This window comes from Abramis brama (genome assembly GCF_963993115.1).
Source record: "Abramis brama genome assembly, chromosome: 1".
Classification (NCBI taxonomy): domain Eukaryota; kingdom Metazoa; phylum Chordata; class Actinopteri; order Cypriniformes; family Leuciscidae; genus Abramis; species Abramis brama.
In genome coordinates this window covers 24915441-24929730 of record NC_139963.1, presented here as the reverse complement: position 1 = coordinate 24929730, position 14290 = coordinate 24915441, and the positions used below count along the sequence as shown (strand labels likewise).

Genomic DNA, 14290 nt, shown 5'->3' with positions numbered 1-14290 from the left:
AAGGTTTTGATAGATAGATAGATAGATAGATAGATAGATAGATAGATAGATAGATAGATAGATAGATAGATAGATAGATAGATTTGGGTGAACTATCCTCTTAAAATGTAAGTTCACTCAAAATCTGAGAGCTTTCTGTCCCTCCGTTGACAGATACGCAACTACCACTTTGACACTAAAGTTAATAAAGAGATTGTAAAACTAATCCATATAAATTGAGTGGTTTAATCCGTTTTTTTTTTTTTTTTGAAGAGACAATCACTTTATATGCTGAACAGATTTAATTTGGGCGTTTATTCACATATAAACATTGATCAGCGAACATAAACAGAAGCTCAACCGAACCTGCTTGACTTGCGAGAACAAACCTCTTGCAGAAGCTCAAACGTGCTGCATAATGATTGTGTCTCTTCATTAAATTTGGACAACACAGTAATACAAATGTAAATTTATTTGCAGTTTTGCTTATTATGACAAAGAAAATAAATATTGTGAGAGACTATCCCATGAAATTCCCTTCCCATCATGGTCTCTGTCCTCAGACCCCTAGCCTGCCCCTGTCCACTGATGACGCGCGCGGCTCATTTCCGGCGACCGCAATCTGTTGTTGAATGTACCGTTCTGTCCAGATTCGGGATGGTACTCGTCAAGCAATAGTGAGTGGCTTTTACAGTATGCATTTACTAGATTCAGTTGCGTTATATCCTGCAGCACTCGCCTGTCTTTTTTAAAAGCATTTTCCCATATGGCATAATAAATAGTGAATTTTAAGCCCGTGATTTGTATGTGCTGGTCGGCGCTAACCGCTTAGCCTGCCTGATACAGCATTACAGTGTGTTTTATGGACGGCGTTCCCACCAGCGCCGCTATTTACAAATCTATGATAAGATGGGAATTTAATATTAGTATTTTGAGTCCAGACTCCGTTGGTTGTTAAACCGCTGGTTTATCGTACAATAATGCGGGGCCAGCTAACGACACGCCCGTTAACGTTATACAATCGAAGCGCGATGCAGTCTCCATGATATGAGATAATAAATGGTTCTTATCTTTTATTTCTAACCTCTATTCAATTCTCATTTCAGCCAGGTGCTGTTGCCCTGTTCAGTTGAAGAGGTAAGAGAAAGAGCCATTGCTATTAGAATAACCGGCTGCTCTGTCTTCTGTGATCAGTGGGAATCTGTGCTTCTGTTATTACTCAAGCAAATATTTCAGCTCCCTTCACTTAGATGGAGTCAGCAGCACCTCTTCTCCATTACACTGTTTGTCTCTATTGTGTGGTGAACAGTTGCCATTAGTTATTTATTTATGTAATACCCCCTGACCCCTCCCTCTCAGTACCAGGTTGGCCAACTGTACTCGGTTGCAGAGGCCAGTAAGAACAACACAGGTGGAGGAGAAGGGATTGAGGTCCTCCGAAATGAACCTTACGAGAAGGACGGCGAGAAGGGCCAGTACACCCACAAGATTTACCACATACACAGGTGAGAGCATGTGTAAAAGCTTTGATCATGTCAATAAGACTGAGCACAGAATTGTTGTAGGAACCTCTGGCAGGGACTCCCACTGTTAGCAGTTACACTCACTGTTCTAGTTTTTACTCACTATTCTAGTTCAAAAGTTTGTAATCAGTAAGATTCTTAAAAAATGCTTTTATTCAGGAAAGATGCATTAAATTGATCAAAGGCGACAGTGAAGGCTTTTACTTTGTTACCAACATTTCTGTTTCAAATAAATGCTGTTGTTTTGAACTTTCTATCAATGTTCAATCAATCAATATTTATTTATAGAGCACGATTAAACACAACCGAGGTTGACCAAAGGGTTTTACATTACAATTAATAAAATAATCACAATGAATTAAAAGCGGACAAGATAGAGAAATAAAACAAAATAAAAGGCTATTAACAATATACAAGAGAGACCCAAAATAACATACTTAAAGGGATAGTTCACCCAAAAATTGTCATCATTTATCATTTAATTGCCTCATGTTGTCCCAAACCTGTATGAGTTTTGCTTCTGTTGAACATGAAAGAAGATATTTGTAAAGAATGTTGCAAATCAAGCCTTTGACTTGTATTTGAAGGCTCTGTTTGAAGGGGCGTGTCTGTTGTGAGACTTCAACGTAAACGCCTACTGCTGTGATTGGCCAATATCTTTGCATATGAAATAGCTAAGTATTACATGTGGAACTCTCTCGAAAACTTTTAGCAAGTTTTTACTATTACAGCTCGCAAGGTTAACTAATCGTGGAAAGTGTTGATTATAGCATTATATTTAGATCTATAGCATTTTATTTAGATTGTGGCATTAAGGTTGCAGTGATGAGCATTGAGTGTTGAGCGCGTGAATGCAGTGATCTCGTCATTGCATCTCGATTTCTGCACACTAACGAATGCTTTCATTATAACTAACAGTGCAAACACAATGTCAATAAGAGATTCGTTGACTATAACGAGAGTTTTGGCGAAATCACTGATAAACTCATGCTGTTTGATTGACAGCTCCAGCGATTGTAAAGGGAGCGTTCTTTGATGGCTTTGTATATGTAATTTAATCACATTTTAAATAAAAGATTATTTTCCTCCTACTAAGAGAAACAATGTGAAGTTGATCGTTTAGTCACTGGATTGATCTTCTGCAGAGGCGGTTTTTAGTCACACTATTACGTAATAAAGTGGTACTTTCCACGACCTGTCGTTTTGACACATTGGCTTCAAAATAAGCTGTTTTTAGACTGAGAAAGTTTTGAGCTCTGAAACTTGCAGGATGTTTTTATAGTACAATGACATCTTATATGTCAAAAGATCAAGGACATTTTGATTTCTCAGTTCATGACCCATTTAAAATCAATCCTATACTTGACAGGGAGCCAGTGGAAAGATTCCTTAAAATATCCTGAAAAATGCTTTCTGAAGAATCCTTTCCACAGAAACATGAGCAACAATCAGCAATATTCCTATTAGAATGATTTCTGAAGGATCATGTGAGACTGGAGTAATGATGCTGAAAACTCAGTCCAGAATAGATTACATTTGAAAATATATTAAAATAGAAAATTAGTTCTTTTCACGGCAGTTGCCAGCTATGAGGTCACCGAGGTCCGGACCTCTGTATTTTTCTGAGGTGTATATAATAAAGGTTGTGAAATAATTGCCTAATATAGTATTAACTCTGCTTTAGTGCTGCAAGGATATTGCACACAGCACCAAGATCGTCTCATCTGATCTGCCTCATTGGTCTGTCACCGCTCGTCTATGTCAAAATATTTGAGATGACCCATCAAATCAAAGTAGGCGGGCTTAATGTTGACATAAGCTGCTGAGCGTGAATTGCAGCGCGACGTTTCAGCTGTTAACGGTCATAAAGTACGAGATAAGATGTAAGTAGCTAAACTAAACATTTCATTTTTTTGTCAGCTGTTTTAGGATATAAATGCTTAACAACCGACAAAAATAATCAGGCAAACTTATAAACTTGTGTCTAATTTGGCCATTTTGAATTGAAAATAGGCCTATATAATTTACGTAGCATTCATGTAATGTAATAATTATAGTAACTGTCAATGTGAGTCGACAAGAAACAAGTACGATGAGGAAACCGTTTTTATCATATGTGACCCTGGACCACAAAACCAGTCACATGGGTAACATTTTCATCTGAAAGCTGAGTAAATAAGCTTTCCATTGATGTACAGTTTGTTAGGATAGGACAACTATTTGAAAATCTGGAATCTGAGGATGCAAAAAAATCGAAACATTGAGAAAATCGCTTTTAAAGTTGTTCATTTATGTTCACGATTGTGCTGCATTCACTCACAAAATAAATGTTTTATATATTTACGGTAGGAAATGTACAAAATATCTTCATGGAACATGATCTTTACTTAATATCCTAATGATTTTTGGCATAAAAGAAAAATCGATAATTTTGACCCATACAATGTATTATTGGCTATTGCCACAAATATACCTGTGCGACTTATGACTGGTTTTGTAATGTTATAATTATAGTAGCTGTCAATGTGAGTCAACAAGAAACAAGTACAACAAGAAAACCGTTTTTATTGTGATTGAATTTAGTTACCTAGCATTCCTAAATTAACTTGCTAAGAAAATTATTCATAAAACATATGTTTACTTTCTTCACTGACTCAGATGAAAATGAAAAGACTATCAGTCAAAGCTTAGCTTTAGGAGGGGAAGATACAGGGCAAGATAAGGAGACTGAGAGAAAAAGAAAGAGTGATGGTGGAGTTTGAGAGAGCATGTATTGACAAATAATCTACTGCCCACTGACATGGTTTTAAGCTATTGTTATCCAATTATTTCGACCTTCAAAAGTATTAAAATGCACACATGTAAATCAGAGAAATAACAATTTTCTCGGGGAATCATTTTTTTTATATTTCACTATATTACTGTTATTGATCAAATAAATGCAGCCTTGGTGAGCATAAAGGCCTTCTTTCAAAAACACTGAGAAATGTTTGAACAGTAGTGTATATGGGAGGTTGGGGCTAGTTGTCACATTATTTGCTTTCTTTCTTGGCTAAAAAAAACATTTGGACATTTACTAGGGGAAAAAATATTCAGTTTATTATTTACACGACACTTTCAACTAAAAATGTAAAACTTTTTATGTGTTTTGCCAGTTCATTTATACGTCAAGTGTTTTGGGGGCCTGAAAACTCAAACTTAAAAAAAAAAATCACGTTTTTGAAAACGGCACCATTATTGTCTCTGGGTAAACTACAAAAATGTGAATTTGTGAAAATGGTGACGTCATGCGCATACATATTATGTGTCCTATCTACAGGTGCGTAGTTTTTCTTTACAAAGTGACATTGCTAACTAATGGCCTGGCAGAATAATACAGCGTTTTTAATCGTTTACGTGGATCCGTGTGAATGGGGATCTTTTTGAAAACGTTGTCGTCTCTGCGTCAAACTTTTCTGAAACATAAAGGGAAAATTGATCTGTTTTTAGTACATTGTTGTCGTGTAAACGTACCATTAGTAACGGGGCATTTTTTCACACTACATGGTCAAGGATCCAGTGAAACAGCCTATAATATGATTTCAGCAATATTTAAGCGATAAAACAATCATGAAATGCAAAACAGTTTATGAAACAGCATAAAATTATATCATAAAATCTCAATGTTTTGAATTGTGTATCAAACAAAAATATCATGTTTAAAGGATAAATTTCACAAAAATATTCCAACATAGAAAAACACTGCTAGAGAAAACAAGCATTTGTGTAATTGGTTTTCTGAATATTATAATTGAGATGCATTTAGTCTCCCCTAATATTTTGAATATTGATTTGTCTTTTACAGCAAGGTTCCCGGTTTTATTCAGATGTTTGCCCCTGAAGGAGCCCTGGTGTTTCATGAGAAAGCCTGGAACGCCTACCCATACTGTCGCACTAGTTAGTAAACACTAATTACTTGTGCATGTGTGAATAAATGATTAAATACAAATGGGATTGTATGATTTAACCCTTTTTTGCTTTTGCATTTAATGCATTGAGTGATGAAAATGACTGATCTATACAAAAAAAATCTGTTCTTTTCTTTCCCAAAACTGAATCGATTATGGAAAACTGCAGTTGTTACAGTAAGTGTGTTTTTGAAATAATCACGCTCTGAGATCATTTTAGATTGCTTACAGGACGTTCTTGCTGAATCAGAGTTTAGTCATCATGTCTCGCTGTTGTTGATCCATACTCTGTGTTTGAAATGAAAAAGGATTCCGCTTTTGATGCTCTCTTGTGGTTTTCCCTTTTCAGAATGAGTACATGAAAGATGATTTCTTCATTAAGATTGAAACCTGGCATAAACCAGACATAGGAACAACTGAGAATGTGAGTGTTTGTCCACAGTTCATCTGTGCCTTTTCGAGGTGCCCAATAATTCTGTTACTGGTGGGAGTCTTTCAACCAGAGTGTCTCCCGCCAGTTTATTGGTCTGGGTGCAATGCAGCGTAATCAGTTCAATATAATTAATAAAAACCTGCAGTTGTGATGGATGAACTTGCGCCTCAATCAGATTTGTTTATTGAATAACATGTCAAATTTTGATAAGACTTTCTGGTGTAATGGGCGTCACCATCTTTATTACTTTTAGCCACTGTCACTATGGTTAGAGGCATTATTCAGGGCTTGACTTTAGTTATTTGTTCATACAAACTGAATCGCACTGAAACTATGTCTTCATTCTAATGTTTCAATCTTCCACTTATGCAGCCTCATGGTCTTCCTCCTGAGGAATGGGAGGACATTGAGATTGTGCCGATCGATATAGCTGATCGCTCTCAGGTGGATGATGTGGTGAGTTGAATTAGAAAAATGCATTTCTGTCTTTGTGTGAAATTGTCTAGCATTTGTATTACTGATATACAGTGTTAAACTTATTCTACCTCATTTTGTGCTTTAATCCATACATTATAAGCTCAGAATCATCTGTTGATCTGCTGTTTTGCTTTAATATTTGTCCTCTTCTGTCCTCATACACTCCCATTGCTTCATGCCTCCATCACGGTTTCATTCATCACTCAGGACTACAAACCAGAAGAGGACCCCGCCATCTACCACTCGGAGAAAACTGGGAGAGGACCTCTGGGACCTGAATGGAAGGTACACACACACACACACACACACACACACACATACATATTAGGGGTCTAATACATATTAGGGGTGTAACGATACATTCATGTCACGATTCGATACAAATCACGATACGATACTACCGTGATATTTTTTTTATTACACATTTTTTATTGATGTTGAAGCACAATCTTAAAGGGGTAGTTCACCCAAAAATTAAGTTTCTGTCATTAATTACTCAACCTCATGTCGTCCCAAACCCGTAAGACCTTTGGTATTTTTGATGAATATATTCATATTATTTTTTAAATCAACATTTTTCTCACTTTGTCTGCCATCTTGGATTATTTTTATTTATTCTTTTAGAGAACAAAGCTAATGTTGCCTCTGTCATTGAAATTTGCGTTCACAGTCTTTTATGCACAGTTTCTGTTTACATTAATTAAAAAGTAACAAAAAGAGTGAGTATCTACAATATCTGTTCCTAATGCATCCATCTCTCTGTCTCTTCCAGAAAGAGCTTCATAATGGTAACTGTCCCTATATGACCGCGTATAAGCTGGTGACGGTTCATTTTCGCTGGTGGGGTCTGCAGGGACGTGTGGAGAACTTCATTCATAAGGTGATCCGTTAGCCCTGTTATATAGTTCCTCATCACCAACACAGAGGCTCAACTTGCACTCATACTCTATTAAAAATATCTCATCTCTCTCTGTCTGAGTAGCAGGAGAAAAGGCTCTTCACTAATTTCCACCGGCAGCTCTTTTGTTGGCTGGACCGCTGGGTGGACCTCACTATGGATGACATTCGTAGGATGGAGGAAGAGACACAGAGGGAGCTGGACCAGGTATGTGTTTCTGTAGAAACCATGCAACGCAGTTCTGCCCACAGCAACCGAATGCTTGCAGGACACTGATTTATTGAGATGATTATGGAGAATTTGATCTCACTAATATTACTATATTTGCAGATACAGTCATATTAGTTTTGTGTGACATAAAGCTAGACTTGCACTATTGTGGAAAAGGTTTGGGGTTGGTTAGATTTTTTTATGGTTTTGAAAAAAAGTCTCTTCTGCTCACTAAGGCAGCATTTAAAAATACAATAAAAACAGTAATATTTTGAAATATTGTTGTAATTTAAACAGTTTTCTATTTGAATATATTTAAACATGTAATTTATTCCTGTGATGTCAAAGCTGAATTTTCAGCATCATTACTCCAGTCTTCAGTGTCACATGATCATTCAGAAATCATTCTAATATGCTGATTTGATGCTCAAGAAACATAGGTAACCGTAACACAGTACAATAAGGTTTCATTATTTAACATTAGATAACTATATTAGTTAACATGAACAAACAATGAAAAATGCTCCTGAAGAATGTATTATTCTTAATTCGTGTTAATTAATTTTTTTATTACTTTTTACAAGTTTAAAGTTGTATTTGTTAATATTAATTAATAGACCTGAGCTAACTAACAAAGAACGGTTGTATTTTTAATAATTAATGTTAACAAAGATTAATAAATGCTGAACAAATATATTGCTCATTGTAAGTTCATGTTAGTTAATGCATTTCTTATATTAACTAATTAAGTGTTACCGAAACCTTTCTTCTTTTTATCAGTGTTGAAAACAGATGTGCTTAATAAATATTATTTTTTGTGTACATTTTTAGGATTCTTTAATGAACAAAGTTCAAAAGAACAGCATTCATTTGAAATATATATTTTTTTGTTAAATTATAAATGTCTCTACGGTCACTTTTGATCAATTTAATGTGTCTATGCTGAATAAAAGGATTAATGTCTTTCATTAAAAAAACTTACCGACCCCAAAATTTTGAATGGAAGTGTTCTTCCATGTGTCGTTGTTATTAAAAATCTGTTTATTTTAATTTTCAGATGCGTAGCCAAGGGTCTGTGCGAGGGATGAAAGCAGGCGAGGACTAGGGAGCGTCAAAAAAATAGAAGAAACAAAATAGGGGCTACTTTTTATTTTACCTCCTCCAGTCCTCATGGCCAATCACAACGTGCCACATAATGAAGCCCTTCCAAACAGGAAACTGTCATCCCTTACCCAGGACGTGTCCATTACCATGAGTGTGAATGCGTTTGTGCGAATGAGCAGAGTATGCACGTGTATCAGTGGTTTGTGCAGTCTGACTTTAAACCTCATCATTTGCTGCCAAATTCTTTTGGATTCACTGTTAAGTGATACCGGCATTTCTTTTTATAATTAAGTATTATAACTGTTTAATGGTTTTTGGTTCATTTTGCAACCATCAGCTTTTTACTGAGTGCGCCAGTGGAGTAACGAATCCCAAGCCCGTTTCGCCAAGAGACTGGGGAAACATTTCACTACATGTATTTTGACCATAAATAAATGACTAAGTGATTTACTTCTTAATTCTGTTAAATCTATCATGTTGTTCAGGAAATCTCGGTGGGAACTTGAATATGCCTCAAGAGGTAGGATCAGATGGTCGGATTTAAAAAACTGAGATTAAAGGAAAACGGCTCAAAGCATAACGGTTTTCTGGTTTAGTTATGGTGGTGTTTTGCTTCATTTCTGCACTGATTGCAGTGTGGATGTCGAGAGCAGTGAACTGATACGGTTTCATTTTTAAACTGAGTGTAAGAGCCTTGAGACCCCTCCCACATTTGACTGACATACTACAGGCCACGCCCCTCCGTTCGGGTGGGGATGGTCTGAATTTTTGGAAAATGAAGTTCAATTTACAATACTGTAACTATAAATAAAAGAAAACATTGATAACCATTAGCTGTTTGCATCGTTTGATCTTTTGCGCTGTTATTTTTAGTTTATATAAAGGTTCCTTTTAAATGACAAGCTCTGTTATTTCTTTGTGTTCAGAGCAACGATTAATATCTTAATTGAAATGACTTGTTTTTATTATGCCTCTGTTTTTCTACTGTTATTTTAATATGGGTAGGAACATCGTATTTCTGTTCTGTGATGTTGAGTTTTGTACTGAAGTCCTTCAGGTCCTCGTGTAGTTCTCATCTACCCTCTCATTTAACATGGAGTTGTGCGAGTGAGGGAAAAGGCCAGGATTTGTAAGCTCAGACACTGCAGAAGAGCATGCGGGCCTATTTATATGCTAGATCATCTACCAGTGAGAAGTTTTTAGACCAATCCACACCAATAGAGCTTGATCGACTCCTGTGACGGCACACAATTATGTAACTAAAGTCTATAAATGTAGTGTGGGCTGACATGTAAAACAGACATTTCACAAATACGTTTTAAATGTTGCTAGGTTTTTAAGAAGCAGCAATTTCTTTAAAGGGATAGTTCACCCAAAAAATTAAAATGCTGTCATCTACTCGCCTTCAAGTTCCAAACTGGTATGAGTTTCTTTTTTCTGTTGAACACAAAAGAAGATATTTTGAAGAATGTTGGTAACCAAACAGTTGATGGATCTCATTGATCATTTTTTTTCTATACTATGGAAGTCAATGGGGCCCTTCAACTGTTCGGTTAACGACATTCTTCTAAATATCTTCTGTGTTCAGCAGAAGACTATCCCTTAAAGTCATATTCGATTGATTAGTAACCCCATCATTAAATGTAAAATCTCTTTCCCAATATGGTGACGCAGCACAGGAGAGGACTAGGGAGTGACAAAAGAATACAAGAAAATAGGGGCTATAACAGATTTGGCATAATGTAATAATGTTTGTTAATAGACTATTTTATGCAATGGAAATCAAGTGTTTTTATGTCAAAGTGTGCCATGGCTGGCAAAAAAAGAAAGAAAAACCAGTTGGAAATTCCTAGGTCAGAAAACAGACGCATTCTGATATTCGGGATTGTTTTTAAATGCAATTTGTAATGGTTTTAGATGCAATCACATACCTGTGTTTGTGCTGGTAAAACTACAAAGTGTATTTCCGTGAAAATTTGGTAGTGAGAGAATTTGTCATTGGATGCATTTTAATTCGGCAAGAGCAAAGAAGAGAGGTATGTTAGGAAAAACTGTGACTCTAAAGTCTTCCCACATTGCACATGCCATGAGTTCAACATGTCAAGAGACTGAACACAAAGCCTGTTATATCATCAAGATTTTAAACATTTTAAGAATGGAAAACATCCTGCTTTAAATACCTAAATTCTAGATTAAATGCAGACAAAAAGTGGAAGACAGAAGGAGAGTCTGATGGATGAGTGTGGGATTATGAAGCATCAGAGAAAAGAAAATGCCTGTATAGTGGGATTAAATAATAAAAATAAATGAATAAAAAAACAGGTCAGCATTACATAATTTATCTTCATGGATTTCCCCACAGGCATGCTCTGACTATATGTATAATTTCCTCTGCGCCAGCCATGCAGGCCATAACGTTCATCATCATTTTATGTCTTCTATGAAGTCACTTACTCTGAAATCGTACGCTATAGTTTTACATCCTGGTGTTTCTTAAAGACAACACCTTGGACTTTTCAGTGAATTTTTTTTTCCGGTTTAATGACTACAAACAAATTTTCTTTACACATTGAATATGTGCAAGTGTACGCAACATAATTACTATTTTCCTTTATTTATTTTTTAACAACTGACCGATGTTTAATAAAACACACACAATATTAAAATAAAATATTAAAAATAAACCAAAAGTCTGAGACTACTACTGAAAATGCTTATATTTGCATTATTTTATGCAATTTTATGCATTATTTTGCAATTAAATTTTTCACTACACATTATATTAAATTAAATGAACTCCACATCAAATGTTTATACTTATTTGATTAGTGATCTTGAAATAGTGTCAAAAAATCTTTTTCTACTACTGACTACCACACATATAATCCTAATCCATATAAATACCCTATTAATAAACATTTAAATAATCGCATCAGTGGAATGAAGCCTAAGCTATATGAAATACTAGGAACCCTGGAACAAACGTACTGGTCATGATGCAATACTGCAGTTGCTGCATAGGATTTCAATAGAAACAGATTGGTGACAGACCGGATGTCATTAATGGCTTAGCGAGGTTATTCAGCACACTGAAAAAAAATTGGAGTAGGATTTACTTGGAAAAAAGCTAGGCAACTTTTTTCACTCAGAAAATGTTAGTAAATTTACAAAGATTTGCCAAGTAAAAACCTAAACATATTCATCAGTAGCTTTAATTAGAAATCTTTAAGTTAAATTTACTTGGAATATGGAATTAAGTAAACTTTACTTAACCTAGTTAAGTGAAAGTAACACAGAAAATAAGTAATTTTAACTTGGCTAGTAAAAGGTTGATTAATATCAATTTAGTTGAAATTTCCTTTGCATTACATTTCACTCAAACAATAATATTGAATTATACCAGTCATTTATAGTATGTGCTTTACTTAGATTATCTAAGTAATTTATACTACAGCATGTCAGATGTTAAGGATCATGTGAATGCAAAGACCTCAATACTTGGTAGACAATACACAATGACGGTAACATTTGATGGATCGTGATGGGAACCATGGTACTGGAACCCCAGTATCAGAAAAGCTGAGTAATTTTTACTTAATTTTATTGAGTTGATATTTACGCTTTCATTTCTACTCGCTTGAATTAAGTACTGATATGGAATTTACTTCGTTTTTTTAGTTCTTGCCTGAACTAACTTTTTCATGTAAATTACATTGTTTTTTTTTTCAGTAGTATTTACTTCACCAAAAAATCATTTTTTACAGTGCACATCTGGCCTAGAGGTTTATGAGCTGCTGCTGCTGCCAGGGGCGTAGCACAAGATCCCGGGCCCTATGCATAGGCAGTCCTGATGGGCCCCCATGTTCCTCAAAAAATAAATAATAATAATAATAATATGGCCTCTGCACACATGAATCTGTAGACCTAGATATTTATAGCGTAATAACTATTAACTGTAATGCTTAGAGTAGCCTGATAATTTGTCATGTGTGCACACACATTTCTAGCCTACTTTACTGTGGTTACTAAGTTTAAGCTAAATGATATTACAATATTTTTTTGCATATAACACCCAACGTAGGCTATATAATTGCTAATTATTGCTAATTTTAGATATTATAGCCTATTAATTTAAAGTTAAACAGGTTTCAATTTAGGCTATTATAATGGTGTGTTGTATGCAAACAGCATTGTTAGTGTACAGTTTATTTATTTAGCCTTTACCTCAGATTACATGTATAACCAAATTATCATCTGAAAGTGTATGTTCTGCTCTTTCAGTGGGTTGTCTCAGTTCATTTTTAGCACTAACGATCGCGGAGATATTCAAGCAGTTTAGCACTATAGATGTCATGTTCTAGATTGTGCTCACCTTTCTTTGAAAATAAGTCAGTTACCAATTGTTTCCCCTCATTTTGTTTCCTTTCCTTCTAATGTCATTCCTTTAATTTTGGGGGGCCTGATTTGGCTTTCTTTGAGAAAGACATTTCTACAACAGAAGTTTGCGCTCCTCCCGATGCTCAACTAACATAAAATGCGTGCAGATGGACTAAACCATTTGGCGCATTAGCAAGGGGTGGGACCAGTCAGTCAATCAACCAAGTTATTCAGCCAATACAGCAACTTTACATTTCATCTGACATTCATTATGAAATTTAATTTGGAAATGAAAATATCCAGGTAACATAAAATATATTCCAGACTTTTCAAGGGCCCTCTCTCCCTTTGGGGCCCTGGTAATCAGTACTGGTTTTACCCCCAGTCCGACGCCCCTGGCTGCTGCCTGCCTATGAGGAACAAAAGATGAGGTTAATTACAGGTCAGGAGATAACTGTTGTTCACTGTATTCAAAGAATGCAAGGTTTTGGATAGTTAAAATGTATAGTCTTTTTATTCTTTTGCAAGAATGCTGACTGCACGGAGGTTCATCATGGAACAGATGTTTCTGAGCAGGCTTAGCAGACCAGCCAGAGAAGCGTGAGCTGAGCAGATGTGCCATGAAGTTTGTGGAAAAGCGTGATCAGCTGCGGAGGTTAAAGGGATTACTGGACTGCAGGATTTGATTATATTAAATATATTATGTTTCCCGACGTTCTCTACATTTAATGCCATTTTCAGGCCAAAGAGCAACATACAAGCCATGAATGTGAGATTATCGGTCTAATGCAGAACATTACACACGCACACACACATTCCCCAGGTAAACGGTGCACACATGCATGGCCGTCCGCCTTCTTCCACTGCTCCAAGCTCCACTTCCGACACTCTTTTGACGGTGGACAGGGGTCATCATAGGCACTTTGATTGGTCGGTGGCTACATGCACTATATGATGCACTGTGTGTTGTGATACATTCCTCCCATAACCATCATTAAAATTTTGTGACTTGTGCCACAGTAGACCTTCTGTTGGCTCGGACCAGACTGGATAGCTTTCACTGCCCTCGTGCATCAAACACTCCAAATATTGATTTGATTGATTAAATGACATTATTTTAGAAAGCATCCTTACTTTAAAGCATTTTTACACAAGTGCCTAAAACATTTCACAGTACTCTTCAGTACTAGTTTCTAGTTTCACAGTACTAGTTTCTTCAAGCGACGTTGCCACAGTTCTTCTGTAAGGTATACTATACAGGCCTTGATCACTATCAGCTCCTCTTTGCCTTTAGGAATTCCAAATAGCCCTTGAAAGGGGTTGGAACAGAAAAGCAAAAGCC

General features: G+C 36.0%; 1 protein-coding gene across 1 annotated transcript; it reads left to right on the top strand.

The window, feature by feature from the left end:
- Nucleotides 1-571: 571 nt before the first annotated feature.
- Nucleotides 572-9404, top strand: pitpnbl (phosphatidylinositol transfer protein, beta, like). Its single transcript, XM_084115164.1, has 11 exons — nucleotides 572-656; nucleotides 1086-1116; nucleotides 1339-1484; nucleotides 5347-5438; nucleotides 5619-5626; nucleotides 5799-5873; nucleotides 6255-6338; nucleotides 6567-6644; nucleotides 7132-7239; nucleotides 7342-7464; nucleotides 8525-9404. Exons 1-11 carry the CDS (start codon nucleotides 637-639, stop codon nucleotides 8570-8572), a joined length of 813 nt encoding a protein of 270 aa, XP_083971290.1. The 5' UTR covers nucleotides 572-636; the 3' UTR covers nucleotides 8573-9404.
- The last annotated feature ends 4886 nt before the right edge of the window (nucleotides 9405-14290 follow it).